This window comes from Tetrao urogallus (assembly GCF_951394365.1).
Source record: "Tetrao urogallus genome assembly, chromosome: 13".
In the NCBI taxonomy this organism is placed as follows: domain Eukaryota; kingdom Metazoa; phylum Chordata; class Aves; order Galliformes; family Phasianidae; genus Tetrao; species Tetrao urogallus.
Window position 1 is genome coordinate 8003856 of NC_136826.1, and position 15316 is coordinate 8019171.

The 15316-nt window shown below is 44.5% G+C and overlaps 3 protein-coding genes across 3 annotated transcripts; 1 reads left to right on the forward strand and 2 right to left on the reverse strand.

The window, feature by feature from the left end:
* Positions 1-206: 206 nt before the first annotated feature.
* LOC306951571 (glutamine amidotransferase-like class 1 domain-containing protein 3, mitochondrial) lies at positions 207-3473 on the forward strand (the record flags this gene model as incomplete). Its single annotated transcript, XM_079542098.1, has 4 exons — positions 207-314; positions 1566-1737; positions 2483-2684; positions 3281-3473. The coding sequence occupies 4 exons, from the start codon at positions 207-209 to the stop codon at positions 3471-3473; spliced, it is 675 nt and encodes a 224-aa protein (XP_079398224.1).
* Positions 3474-5927: 2454 nt separating this feature from the next.
* LOC306951333 (uncharacterized protein) lies at positions 5928-9713 on the reverse strand (the record flags this gene model as incomplete). Its single annotated transcript, XM_079541820.1, has 5 exons — positions 5928-6014; positions 6226-6363; positions 7686-7814; positions 9392-9565; positions 9696-9713. The coding sequence occupies 5 exons, from the start codon at positions 9711-9713 to the stop codon at positions 5928-5930; spliced, it is 546 nt and encodes a 181-aa protein (XP_079397946.1).
* Positions 9714-11770: 2057 nt separating this feature from the next.
* On the reverse strand, positions 11771-15316 carry LOC306951334 (centrin-2; the record flags this gene model as incomplete). The annotated part of the gene is made up of 5 exons (XM_079541821.1): positions 11771-11860; positions 12974-13111; positions 13849-13977; positions 14988-15146; positions 15236-15316. 5 exons carry the CDS (start codon positions 15314-15316, stop codon positions 11771-11773), a joined length of 597 nt encoding a protein of 198 aa, XP_079397947.1.

Here is a 15316-nt window from a genome sequence, read left to right on the forward strand (position 1 = left end):
AGTCAGTTGAGGAAACAAATAATATTTACACACCCTGCCTGTGGCGCTGGAAATAAAACCATCTTGCCAGTAAGAAATTCAGCCCAACCCTTCTGGCCCCACCTGCTCCTGGGGGAGGGATCAAGCTATAAAAGGCTCCAGGCAGTTCACAGAGATGCACAGCAATCTGGAGCTCTCCGGGGAATCCTTCTGCTCTTTCTGTGACCATGGGAAAGAGAGTGGCTGTTGTGCTGTCTGGCTGTGGGGTGTATGATGGCAGTGAGATCCACGAGTCTTCGGCTGTGTTGGTGCATCTCAGCAGGGAGGGGGCACAGGTAAGAGGCTCCTGCCCCATTTCTGTCTCCTTTTGCCCAGGCTCTGCTTTTCACTTTGTCTCTCTTGCACAAAGCACTGCTCTTAGCAGCTTTGCATCTTGCTAGACCAATCAAGTTTCTCACTTTCGCTGGGGCCGCTGCAAAGCGTTGTGAGAGGAGTCAAAGCAGACAGCAGTGTCAGGGCTGCTACAGCAAACATGAAGAATGCTTTGCTCTCTGCTTTGTGCTCACAGCTGTGCTCTATGAGAGGACTGGCTGTGTGCTTTGTGCTCAGCAACTCTGTGTGCTACTCAAACTCTGAAGCCAACTTTCTTAAGTGAACCTCTCTGTTTCTGGCTTACACTTCCTCTCTTCTGCTTTGGTACTTCTATTTCAAAGACTACCAATGACTTTGGCTGTTTGAAACTCATCCTTTCAAAACACTGAAGATTGAAACAGGAAATAGATGAATCCTTGTGAGTTGAACTGGAGAAAGGGGAAAAAGGGTGATCCTGCAGCAACTGCTGTTACACCACTAGTCACAACAGCTGCTCTTTGAGAGAGGAAGAGGAGAGGAGCCCTGTGCAATTCCTTTCAGCTCCGAGCCACCCACAGATCTGGGTTGGAGCTGCTTTCTTGGAAATCGGAACTGCTCCACTAAACATGAAGGCACACTACTGCAGGGCCTGCCCACCCAATTCCAAAGCCTTCAGACTGTGTTCGCAGTGTGGGTTAAAGCTGAGACCTGTCTAAACTGTCTCTCTGCTGCCTGTAGTCTCGCCTCTTTCCCTTCGCTCCTGCAGCTGCTGCAGTTCTCCCGCCTTACCTTAAACTGTCGAGCTTAAAGCATCGCCCTGAGCTTATCCCTTGGTTGGCAGGGACCTCTAGTGGAGAAAACTCAGCGACTGTATGGGATAACTGGCTTTATGAGCACAGACGGGGCCCACCACAGCAAAAGTGGTTGCTTGGGACATGAATGGAAAACTCTAGGAAATGAGCTTTGTGCATGGCTCTTGGAACAACTTGTTTTCTTGGGAAGGAAAGGAGTGGCTGCTCCTTCTCCACCATTTCAGCTCCCAAAATATAACACTACATATAACAATAACCTTCCTGATCCCACTATTGCATACAGGTGAGCCTGAGGCTCATTGCAACCACCAACAAAGGTCTTTCCTAACAAAGCAACTCAAGTGTTTTAATTTGCTACCTATGGTATTGAACATGTTTAGAATACGTGCCTGAGGGATAACAGACCTTTTCTTCCCTTCTCAGGCAGAGGTTTTTGCTCCTAATGTTGACCAGATGCATGTGGTAGACCACGTGAAAGGACAGCCAACTCAGGAGAAGCGCAATGTACTAGTTGAAAGTGCCAGAATAGCCAGAGGCAACATCAAGGATCTAGCTAAGCTGGATGTCAAGGGGCTGGATGCCTTAATTATACCAGGTAGGTTGGTATGTGGGATCTGCATGCCTATGGTCTTGGAACAGCTTAGATATATGTAAGCCTTGAAAAACATGGGCTGAGAGAAATTGGGCAAAGCCACTGGGGAAGAAGATAATTTGGGAGACAGGACTGGAATGATGGACATCCTCCATCTGTGCTTGCATAAACTTATATTACAAGAGCACATGGCAGAAATTTGTCCCAAGCAGAGAGAGCAGATAACCACCAGTTGACTTACTCTCTGTACCATCTACTTAGCTTCTTTCTACCAGATGTAAGACTATCCCCTCCCTCACCAACATGCCTGCCTTATTATCAAGAGAAGCAAAAGCTGGGACACAGAGAGGGTGACTCAGAAGTGAAAAGTGCAATCTCTTCTGAAATCAGTCTTCGGTGAAAGTATTTCACTGGGGTTGGATGAGACCCGGCACAAGGATTAAAAGACAAGTGAAAGCTTGTCAGCGTGCTGAAAGAGAAGAGCTCATAAGTGGAACAGGGTAACCAGCAGTGCACTGATACCTCTCCGGTTTTCTTTAGAAACAGAGGTGGTGCTTTAGAATCTTATCTTATGGTGGTCAGGAGCTGAGAATATTCAGGGGCTTGCAAAGGTTTTGCTTTCTTTCATCAATACTGCCTAAAGGCTTCTATCCACCAAATCCATTTTAACATTCTGACAAACCATAGCTGACAGAAGCCCTGCCCCAGGGCACTAATCTTCCTGTCTAACCTGTTTCCCTCTTCTCAGGTGGCTTTGGAGTGGCTAAAAACCTGAGTACTTGGGCCACCCAAGGAAAGAACTGCACAGTCTCCAAAGAAGTGGAGGATGTCCTGAAGGCTTTCCATGCTGCCAAAAAGCCCATTGGTCTGTGCTGCATTTCCCCAGTGCTGGCAGCCAAAATCTTCCCAGGCTGCGAGCTGACTGTCGGTCATGACACAGAGTGTGAGAAGTAAGTAACCTTGGGATGCTAATACATAACTGTACCATGAAAGTCACAGAATCAGCAATCTCTCCCCAGTGTATCTAGTTCTGTGCATCGTGCACCTTTCAGTCCCAGGGCAGGAAAGGTGGGGAAGATGCTGGACCACTGACTAGAAGTTAAGCAGATCCTGGCTAGGAACAAGATGGCTGCATAACACATAAAAGGCAGGGATTAAGACTGACATTATCCATCCATGAAAGCTGTGACTGAATTCTCCCAGTGGCAGGAAAGAAACTGATGGCTCTCGTTAATGGTATAGAAAGCTGGTGAAGAAACCAAACCCCAAAATAAGTCTAGAGTGCATAGAATTAAGCAGCAGAACAACTATGCTGGAACATCAAGGTTTTATGTCAGCTTTACTTCAGCACTGTAATCTGGAGATTTTCCTGATGCTACAGCCTTAGGAAAATTCTTTTGACAGGGAAAGATTTAGAACCTATAAAGCAGGCTTTTTATAGGGACCATCCTCTCTGTAACGGCCGAGAAGATGCTGTTGTGAGGTGCAAACATTTTTTTATTGTAGGCTTTTCTCAGATCCTCTACATTGGTCTTTTTTCTTATAGATGGCCTTATGCAAAGACTGCTGAGACTGTGAAGGAACTTGGCTGCAAGCACATAAACAAACACGTCACTGAAGTTCACGTGGATGTGAAGAACAAGCTGGTGACCACCAGTGCCTTCATGTGCAATGCCCCCATTCATGAGATCTATGATGGTATTGGAAAAATGGTCAAAGAAGTGATCAGGCTTGCCTAAATGCCACAAAGCCAAATGTCAACAGGCAAACTGCTACTCAGAGTTCTTCCCCACATTGCAACACCAGTGGCTGCTGGGGTGAGAGAACTGGAGCAATGTAAGATTGGCATATTTTATCATGGACATACCATTTACTGTGCTGACCCCAAATCAGCAGCAGTTCTGTGATTCTGTAATGAGTGTCAGTGCACCATAAGCTGGCACACAGATGCCAGATGTCCACAGATTGCCACCATTATCTGTGGTTCTGAGTAGCTGGGCAGTTGCCTGGGTCTTTTCAGTTATGATTTGGCTGACCTAACAAGCACATCATGTGTGAACGGGAATTGTTCAGAGATTTGTTATAAATCTATCTCTCCCTACTTTTCACCATATCACAGAATAGATGAATTAGTGGCAAAAGGAAGGAGCACAATTTTGGTACTGAATAAAACAGGCATATTTTACAAAGGCTGAATGCTGCTTTTATTTTTGTCTTTTACTCTGCGTTAGGATGTGTTCTTAGTGCTGGTGGCTGGACAGTAAGTGGGGAAAATAGCACAGAAGGAAGTCAGCAGTAACAACCCCCCCTAGTTTTCCTAGGTTTTCTCAGAACTCAGACTTGGTAAAAGCAGAAGCAAACCAACATTAGCAGGAAGGTTTAACAAGAAGTTGTTAAATTCTTCTCTTGTATTAATGAGAGACCAGTTACAATAGCATGGGGGTATTTTGGAAGTAGTCTAGGTGGAAAGTGTCAAGGGTGAAATCTGGGCATCCCAAAGAAAATGCTGCAATTTCCAACTGCTTTCAATCTCTAGGAAAATTCCTAGAAATTATGTGGAAGCAACAATTCTGCATTGCTACAGGGACAGACAAGATACCCATCTAGCTGAAACTGGAACGTCAGGCTGGAAACTGGTTGGGTGACAGTGAATTTTGGCAAAGAGAAGACACTAAAAATAACTGAGTACTACATATAGTTGTTCAGATAACAGGCCAGGCACTGATTTGTAAGGCCAGAAGGATCTATTCATCTGCGTAATCTGACTGCTCTCCAGGAGCACAGTAACTCACATTTTACTGAAGCAAACCTGCTGAGCAGATTTGTTCTTTGCTTAGAGACACTGCTATGCCATTTGATGGCTCGTTCCTACAGTTAATCACTGTTATTTAAGATAAGCCATGCCTTATTTCTTTTTGTAGTTGAACAGCTTACTTCCAGCTTCAGGATTTTGAAAGGTTTGTCTCCATTAGATTGAAAAGTATTTTAGATGGTAGCTTGTATGTTCGTATATAGGCTCTTATTCTATATGCAGCATCACATAATAATTGCAGGCTGAACTGTTAAATTCTCACAGTATTCAGACATTTTTTCTAAGCCAGTAATTATTTTCTGAGACTCTTCTAAGTGAACTCGTCAGGCTCTTTACATCCTTTCCAAAACACATGCACATTTTTGCACTCTCAGCAACATGGCAAGATCCTTCAAGACTATACCAGTGATCAAAATAGGAAGGAACGTACCCCCATGCTGCAGTGGAGCTGCAAAGAGGAACTCGAGCACTTCTGGCAGGGTCACAATGGCCCAGAATGACAATTGTACCACGTTGTTGGTTTTGTTTTTAAATAAAAATGGCCCTTAGCTTTTCTATATTTTTTCCACTGCTTCTCCTACCAATCATTTTTAAGCAATTGCCCACCCTCCATAACATTTACTAAAAATTGAAAAGCCTGCAAGACATGAAGGATCAGCCAGTTTGGGGGCAGTAGCTGCCAGGAAAAAGACGGAAATGTATGCTTAGCATGGAAAGTCTACAGATCCCCTGGTCGACAATACCCAGAGAAAACTGTGCTGAGCATTCCAATCATGAAGAAAATTCAGTCTGAATTTGCATTTCATTAGGAAGGAAGCACAAATCCATGGGAGACCTGACCTCATTACATCTTCTAGTCTCATAGCTGTATAGTTGTTCTCCTGTACTGCGACTTTGGAAGGAAAATTCAAAGTCTAAGATATTCACTACCGTATGGAAAATAACTGCTCCCGAGCCCTCAAACTCTTGTCTTTTACATAATACCAGAGAATCAGGAAAGGTACAGAAGTTTTTATCATAAATACTAATGTTTGAAATTTATATTTTCTGAGATTAAGAGTGTTTTGACTAACTTTATCAGGCTGAAAAGCCATGGGATGCAGTTACAATACAGAGAACTCTAGGGGAAGGCTAATGAATTTGAATTAATCTCAACCTTTAGAATTAACCCACACAGACACAGAGCTAGCAACAGAACTGTTTACTGGGATATAGAAAACTGCCTGCAGTGATGGAGCAGAATCAACACCAAAAATGAAACATCTCAGTGTGTTTTCACACCCAAGAAAGGCAACACACAAAAAAATTCAAAAGTTGGAAAGAAGTGATACTGCAAACAGTTGTTTACAATTGAATGGGAGAAATAAAGAAAATCATGTAGTTACAGGTCAGACAATGTCAGAATCTGCAAAAACTCTTCTGGATCCACTCCCCCATCTCCATCCACGTCTGCTTCATCAATCATCTCCTGTCAGACAATGAAGATTTGGGAGACCAGATTAGGTGGGATATGAGAGGATGGAGATCATAAAGCCTAAAGACCAATAAAGATCTCAGGCAAGGCTTCTTGTTAACATAACAGATTGTGTCTGTTGCAAAGAAACAAAGCACAATTTCCCAATCCGTAAACCTTTACACTCCCTCCCTGAGCAAGAGAAATACGCTTGTGCTTCACAAACCTGCAGCTCCTCGTCTGTGATGTCTTCTTTAACCTCACTAGCCACCAGCTTGAGTTTCTCAAAAGAGATCTTGCCGGTGCCATCATAATCAAACAGCTTGAAACCTTTCAGGATCTCCTCTTTTGAAAATGGCTCCGCCTTAGCAAGGAAATGAAAAATGTCTTCATGCAGGCATGACATCATACCACTCTACAATCCCTACTCAGACACTTTACCCAGCAAACATTTGGAATAAAATCCAAGGTATCAATTTAGTCACAGAGGAGGGCTATTTACCATTGCTGTTCCTCTTTTACTTTTCTTTCACTTTTTTCCTCTTCTTTTCTCAGTGTTACCATGTATTAAAGGAAAAGCTAAAACAGAAGTTTTTTGAACAGTATGGGGACTTGGCCTGGAATATCCTGGCCAAGCTTTGTCAGGAAGAGAGAGATTAGCAACTCTACTGAAGTGGAAGCCGCTGCCAAGAACGATCCAATGGCTACAGCTGTATTTTATTTCAAAAGTGAGCCAGGCTTGCGCTGGCCATTGCTGCCTTTATTTACCTCACACACAAGCAATGTGTACACAAGCCTTCAATTAGGTGTGGGCTTTGACTGAACTCCAAAGCATTACTATGGGGAAAATATGGATCTTCACTTTGCTCTTAGCATAGGTCCAAAAACACACACCCTGGCAACTCTGATGGCATGTACACAGGAATGGCAGTGCCAGCTCTGACCCAGTCATCTCACCAAGCCTTGCAATGAAATTACAAGGATGTGAGGGGCAAAAGCAGTCATGCTGGCGCTGTTTGAGAACAGCCTATGTCTGCACACAGCCAGGTACTAGAGCATACAGAGGTGTATGAGCAAAGGAATCCCAGAAGGGCAATGCAGACTAAGACACATGAAACAAAGGGCTGGTATCAAACAGCAGATCTGAGGACACTCCACAGGCTCGAGTGGCTATTGCCCACAGGAGGGGATTTTTCATTTTCATCTGGTGTGTGACATTTGCTCCCTGCTGTTTTGGTTTTGAGACAATCTAGAACTCTGAGATTATAAATACGGAGCTGAAATTCCACATGTAAAGATTTAAAGGGGGAGAGGGGAGACTGCACTCATTCCTATTAGGTCTATCTCTGCTACGGTCTGAGGGCTGACAGTGGGACTCCTTCCTGGAGATTTCCAAGTCCTTCAGTTTCCAAGGAAAGATCCCAGGCACTGCGCTCAGTGCACTCAACGATAGGGAGGAATTGTCTGCTGAAATGCAAAACTACCTGAACTAGCCATCCTAGATCCTTGTGGAAAAGGCGGGGAGTGGTAAAGACAACTCACCCAAGGGCAGATATCTAAAATACCTCAGATGAAAGTCCTGTTTCTCTCCTGCAGGGAACCAGTAACCCAATCTACTGCAAGTACCTGCATTGTAAAGTTAAGCAAGAGGAATTTCAGTCTTTGCGACCAGCTGGGCTCACACACCATTTTCTGGGTCATCACCCGCAGAAATGACTCAAAGTTTATCTTCCCTGACCCATTCTCATCAACTTCAGAGATAATTCTCTTCATCTCCGCTTTTCTGAGTTCACAGCCCAGAGCTCTCATCGTTAGCTGCCAAATGAGAAAGCAGATCAACGTCACTGTACAAGTCAAAAAGAAACAAAGCAGAAAAGACATTTGAAGCAAGTAGGTGCACGTAAAGGGGGGTGGGGGTGGGAAGGGGGAGGAACAACTTTTTGGCTCTGTGGAAAGATAACAGGACAAACAGCCTGTCTACAGGGCAGACAACAGAGCAGCCTTCTGACTCTGCAGTGAAACTGGGCCTGTGCCAGAAGGCTGCACACGTTCATGAAGCCAACTTGGTGACAAACCTGATTAAGAAATTTCAAATCCCACAGCCCCATTCCAGGTGCTCATTTTTGCCCATATATTGCAGCTTATCAACACAAGCACTTATTTATCAGGCCAAACAGAAAAAGGAGTTGCTGAAATCAGAATGACTGAAAACAACCATCCTTGGAATGTGAAGGTCTTTCAGAGAAGACCTTTTAGAGATCCAGGATGTGATTTTTCAAGGCACAGTCTCTGACACACTACTTGCTTGCTGCTCTTCACCATTCCCATCAGCTCCTTATTGCTCCCCTGCCAATTAGCACTGCATTCCTCCATCTCAACAGTGCCAGGAAATGACTGTATATTTGCATATGTGTACATATATTTGTAATATTAAATTTATTTTTAACCCAGATCACTTTTCCCATGCAATTTCCTCCATGCTTCTGCAATTAGCTAGGACAATTGCACATACAGTTGAGACAGCAACAAATGGAAGGGCAAGAACTGTGCTAACCAGCTTGTCTCCCAGCATCTCCACGCAGACAAGCTGGCTCAACCCTCCTCTATAAGCGAATGGGAAGGAATTGTGTGCAAAATATCTGAGCAGCAGGAGAGGAAAGGGCTGTACAAAACACAGAACAAGCCATTCATCCTCCATTTTGTCCCTAAAGAACAGTGTTCTGTAGCTGTCTGATGTCAGCAGTACGAGGTTGTGGAAAACTGGGAGGGAAGATCTGCGGGAAGTGCCAAGGAGAAGGGAGGCTTCAGTCCTTCCTAAGGAAACCTGGCTAAAACACTGACACCATTCTTGCATGATTGCTGGCTGCATAACAAGCCAGAGTTCTAGCAGCAACGCCTGACAGTTCGGCAAGTGATCCAAAAGCAATAAGTAGCAAACACTAATTGCTCTGTAACAGCTCCACAACAGGTGGAGCTTGTAAATTATTAGGCTTATTTGTGCTTGTGAATGATTACCCCTACTTGCAACATTTCTGTTTACTGTCACCTTTGTTTGACTACAGGTAATTTTGGTTCCGAGAGCACCTGCGCTCACAAAGCATCCCTGTCAGCTCTCCGGGCCGGGGATCCAAGCCCAAACATCCCCTGGGAGCTGCAGCCCTTCAGCTACACAAGGCATGTGCCGTCCCTTGTAAAAGCCGTTGATGTGGGGCTGCTAGAAAGCTTCGCTTGCACATCTACAGGAAGCGATTGCTGTGCAAAGGAAGAAAGCAGAGGAGACTCCTGAGCAGCAGAGGGGAACGGGCAGCTTCAGCCGCCCCGGCGTGCCTCCCTGCAGGGAGGGGCTGCTAAACCGCGCAGCCTTCGCTCCGCTCCCCGTGCTTCCATTTCACCAGTGAACACGCTGCATTTTCGCGGCTTCCTGCCTTCAGGTCCTTGACATCCATCAGGCCGGAGCCGTCGGGGTCGAACGTGTCAAAGGCCTCTCGCAGCTGCTGCCTCTGCTCAGCGCTGACCGGTAACGTGGGGGCCGGCTCCTTCCCCGGAGCCTTCGGGCCGCCAGCAGCCTGCAGCGGAGAGACCCGAGATCCTCGGACCAGCAGCAGCCCCTCCTGGGGACCGCTCACAGGACCGGCGGATCCCACCAGCTCACCATCCCGCCGCCGGCAGCGCCCAGCCTCCCGGCGCTATGGCAACCGCGCTGCCGTTGGCCATCGCACCTGCCTGTCAGTTAAAGCGTGCGAGCTGATTGGGCGAGGCGCAGAGCGGGCGGGGGCTGGTGCCGCGGCTCCGTCACGCCGCCTTCTACCCGCCCGCCGGTGTCCGCGCTGCGGGGTCGCCAGGCTTCCAGTAGGAAGGGTGCGGCGCTTCCAGAACAGCACCAGGGCTGGGGCACGGCACCAGGCTCGTCCTGAGGGACGGAGCGAGTCACTGTTGTGAAGGATGCAGCTTTGCGCTGGAGAAAATGAGCGTTGCGTGGTTTCGTGTGGTTCGTTTTCAACCGTGGCTCTATCCTGGAGGTTTGCTCCCAGGGAAAAGCGCACAGAATCCTTTCTAATTGGCAGCAAATAATTCGAAATAAGCCCACACTGTCCTGTATTTGAAATTTGGATGGGTGGCTCATCTGCCTGGACAGCCTAAGTCTGAAGTGCATCATTTCTGACAAAGAATGACCCGCGTTGTGCATCTCTGCAGGAGAACCATCAGCAAGGAACTGCGTATTGCGCTGCGGTTTTTAGGTGAAAAAAATGAAGTTTAAGGCTAAAAGTCGGATTTCCGCACGGCAGGATTAAACAAAACCGTGAATCACTGCAGCAGCAATAGAAGGTCACCCGAGAATGGAGTGGAGTGGATAAAAGACTGGAAGCTGTACAGAAACCGACAAACTTGCTAATAAATTGAGCTCGTTTGATGAATAAGCCGAGCTTTTGACGTTTTTGCCGTTTTCCTGTGCGTCTTCTCCTTCGCCACACGGGGGCACAAGAGACTGCAACAATCTGCTCCCTTCTGACACATTGCTGCTATCAATCAGTTTTCAAAGGCAGAAAAAGGTCTGAAAGGAATTCTACGTAATACAGGCCGAGTTCAATTATTGTTATCTTTCATGTCTAGTTTAGCTTTCGATTTTTCCCCATGTTTATGAATTGTTCGAGTAAATTGAATGGTCAGCAAAGGGAAAAAGGCAGATACTGTCAAAAGCAAAGGAATTGTGTTTGAATTGAGGAGCCTGGAAGATATTAAAATTTCTGCAGAGGAAGAATTCATTCTTCTCTCATCTGAGAGTGAGGAGGAAGGATGCCAGAGGAACTGCTGGAACAAACAGAAGTAGCGGAAGGACCGGGGTGCTTGTTTCCTTCCAACACAAAGCAGAAGCCATCCTTCCCTTCTGCTCTCACCTCAGACAGATGCACTTCAAAGACAGAATATAGCGTAGTTTTGTGTCTCCAGCCAAGCATTTCGTAACTAGACCCTTCTGGAGATTTCAAGTCTCCACTCTGAAGTACCCATAGTAATCCTTTTTATTATTTGCCCAAAGATCAGACAGTGCTGTCCCAGTGGAGATGTGTTTTTGTATACTTCTTTCCACAACTCTGATGGTTTAAAATAAGACATTTTATTTGAAGTACAATCTTATATTTGAAACCACTGAATATTCCTGCAAATGTATATATCACCAGCACTGCTAATTTTCTCTTTCTGCAACGAGATTCCTTTAAATGTGTGAACTGAATAGCAGGAGGTTAAGTTGCAGTAGTCCATTTACTTACTTTTTCAGTTTTAAGAACATAATAAAAAAGGGGGAGGGAATAATCACCATAAGACAGCGTAAAAAAAGCTGATCCCCACAAATATGTCATATAAAGAATTCACTGTAACTGAGCCCAAGTCAAGGCATTAAACTAGAAGCTTCAACTGCTGGGAAATACAACTGTACACTCTCATATTTTGAGTTCTTTCTTTTCCAAATCATAATGATCTGACATGTGTCTTACAGTCAGATAAGGATCTGAATACTGTTACTGAAAAATGTAATGTCTGTCTTGAAAACGAACAGTGCAAACACCTTACGAGCGCAAACAAGCAACCACGTTGCTACATGTAAGCAGGTTAAGTTGGTAACTGTTCACAAACACAAGTTTCAGATCATTTGCTTAAAAGAAAGCATTGACCTAACTTTTCTGGTCTCTTTATAGAAATAAAAAGCTGGAAAAAAGTGAGGCACCTACCAGACATACACACACGTGTGCAAACAAATACAACAAAATTCAGTTTCAGTAAAGGCTGGTCTTCTTCATGATCCGCAAGAATTCCTGCTCGTTCACTTCCCCATCCCCATCTCTATCTGCTTCATCAATCATTTCCTGAAAGATATTTGTGTTCAGAAATGAGATGCAGATTAGAGTAGAATCAGAATGATTAGATGAATTCAGAATTAGAATCACTCTTTAGTAAATAGCATTGGACAGGACAGTGTTGGCTCAAAGTCAGACCTAACATGCTTTGAAGTATTTTTTAAACTAGGCAACGTGTTTAAATATGTTTCACAAAACTATGTGTAGGGTATGTCCTTTCAAAGGAGCTATCCTGGAAGAAATGGAGTGCTTGGAGCAGTTGTTCCTTTCCCATCACTGTAATTCCACAGAGAGTGACAGTTACTGTGACACAATTTAACCACGTATGCTTAACCCATCTTTGGCCTTAGAATTTCTATTTCTGAATTGACAGCACTTTTCCGTTTCTTTAGGGAAAGAGCTTAAATTAAGCATTACAGCTTAATAGCAAAGATCCCATGGGATGCTAGAGGACAGCACTGAAAATCATAGTGACCCCTGAAGTGGCTTCCTTCCCCAGTGAGAAACAGATTCTCACACTTTATTCTCAATAGTTAGAGAGAGACTTCAGCTCCCCAAGCAGGAGGAGAATGAGATTGTGGCTATTTACATGGATTTAAAACTAAACATGAAACCAACTAATACACAAACATTCTGTGACTGTCTTTCAATTCAGTGAAGAAAGCATAACCTGGACCTTTAAACTCCCACAATCCACAAAGGCTGATAATGAGTGTTTGTGCATCATATGATGTAGGGGAACTGCTGGGTCACAGCTTGAACTGGTAATTGAGCATCTGGTGAAGGGGTGAAGGGGTGTGTCTGGCCCAGGGAACACAGGCAAATTGTTTACACCTGTGCTCTACACATGGCCACAAGGGGTGGACCCACGGTGGAGCCTCCCGGGGCTCATATAAGAGCCAGCCACAGAAGGGAGAAATCTCTTAGGTGTGGGCTGCTTGCTGAGAAGTGCTGCATAGCTAGAGAGCCCCTTCACCAGCTGGGTAAGCTTCCCCTTTTCTTTCTTCTGTATACAGTCATTGTGTACCTGCTAATACTTTGCTTAGCATCACTCAGAACCTGTTAGAAGTGATGTTGTCCCTTTGTGAGGGGAACGCATGGTTGCTTACACCAGGTACAAACCTGCAGCTCTTCATCTGTAAGATTTTCACCCAGTTCTTTGGCTACACGTTTGAGGTTTTTGAAAGAGATTTTGCCAGTTTCATCATCATCAAAGAGCTTAAAAGCTTTGAGAATCTCCTCTTTGGAATCTTTATCAGCCTTAAGTTTAAGGAGAAAAGCATTAGTTATACTACGTATAATACTCAGAAATTGCAATTATAGCATACAAGAATTAGAAAGACTAAGAAAGTCTCATAACTTTAAACATACATGCACTGCCACAAACATACACGCAAAAGCTGAAGGTAGAAAGACACAGTAATGCTGCTTGATCCTCAGGGCTTCAAGTTCTTTTCTTTCATATCTTGTTAGACAACTTCAGGATTTCAGTGTCAGGATCCTTCACTGTTAAATACTTGCTTTTACCCAATATTTTCTAGGACTTTTAAAAGCAGAAATCTCATCTGTAAATATCTTTTATCCATGTAATGCATCAATGCTCCTGACAGAGTTCCGTATGCTAGAGTTGTCTTTCATCTGTGATAAAAGTTCTGGTTCCCTTGTCATACGTGCATAAAACTGATTGTTAAAGAAGCTTATTAATGACATTTCAACCATAATATTCAAGTAAATGAGTGAACTGGCCTATGACCAGGTAAGATTTAACTTACTTGTTTAGCATTAAGAGTGAACTATAAATGAACACTCAAAAAAGCCATAATATGACAGAACTTACTTAATGTTAGTAACTAAATTTGATGAAGCTTTAAGATAGGGAGAAGGGGGAGGTGTGTGGTCTGTCTGTGCTTTTTCTCATCTTCCACTAAAACCAAGAGGAGGTGAAAGTGACTCATCCATTTTCAAAATTTCTTCTTTCACTTCTAAAGCTTACATACCATTTTCTGGGTCATCACTGCCAAGAAGTCATTGAAACTGATTTTTCCTGTTCCTTCCTTATCGATATCTGATATCATTTTCTTGATTTCTTCTTTCTTAGGTTCAAACCCTAGTGCTCTCATGGCCACCTGTAAGGCCAAAAGAAATTAGTCATACAAAACTGTAGCAGGAAAAATATCTCTTAATGACAAACACAGTTAAACTTTGTGCCATACCACAGTAGATCATGTTCTCAAGGAGAGCAGCAAGGTCAAGGAGCTCTCTTAAAGCAATGTTTTTCATTGCACGAGGGCATGTTGGGATGCAGAAAACACGCAGCCAGTTGTATTCTTCTAGACATCCTTCCTTCCTTTTCTTTAATTCCAGAGTTTCCTAAACACATTGAACCACTGTGGCGACACCCTCTTGTGAGAACTGGCAGGGAGATGGAAATAAGGTTGGGAGAAAAGATTTCTCAAAAGAAATCTGGATTAAGTCCTAGCATACCTGTTTTGGTATGTAACAGTTTAATTTCTATGGTGGGCATTCAGAATAAAAGTATCCTGTTTTTATTTTTTTTAAACAAAAAAAAACCCCACAAACAATATTATCATGTAGTGCTGTAGTGATTTCCAGTGCTGCTAGAAGACAATACAGCTGCTTTCCTGTGAGGAGAATTGCTACTAACCCTCTCTTTTACATGACAAATGTGACACTGAGTAACAATTCAAAAAAGCTCACTTAATGCTCTTGTGTAAGCAAAGTGGCAACTGTAAGACTTAGAAATGTCTTGGAAGGAAGGTTTAAAAAAAAAAAAAAAAATTAACCATGCTTTAATACAAGTGACTCCGTGCAAGAAGCTTCTGTCATACTTGCTACTCAATTGAACTCCTTGCAGACTTTAATCTGACAGCTCAAAGATGGAAGCTCTTAAGCTTGCAGACCACAGGGAACTTCAGGTTTTTTCATTTTTGTGAGAAAGCCTTAATGAATGTACAGGAACACTTTGCATGGTTTCAAATGCTCCGAGCACCTGAAAGTAGTAAAAGTTACAGCTAGAGGGCGATGTGCTTATTGACAGCAAGGGTTTCACTCCAGAAAACACATCTGCAGGTCCGTTCCTGTGTCAGGCCGTGCTTTCAGCAATAGGAAGCCTCACCTTCAGCTCCTTAACATCAATGTTCCCGGTGCCATCTGTGTCAAACAGGTCGAAGGCCTCCCGGATCTCCTGCTTCTGCTCTTCGGTCAACTCCGGCTTGGGACTCGATTTCTTCCTCTGGGACGCTGCTCCCAGCGAGGGCTTCTTGAAGCTGGAGGCCTTGGCATAGCAACACAAGAGCAAACGGGCATCAGACCGCCCCGGGAAGAGCGGGAAAGTCCTGCGGAACGGCGGCCCCCTCAACTCGCCCCGGGGCCGCTGCAGGCTGACATGGGCGGCCCCGCGACCCCGTTGCCGGGAGAGCGGAGCCGCCGGACCGCACTCACCAT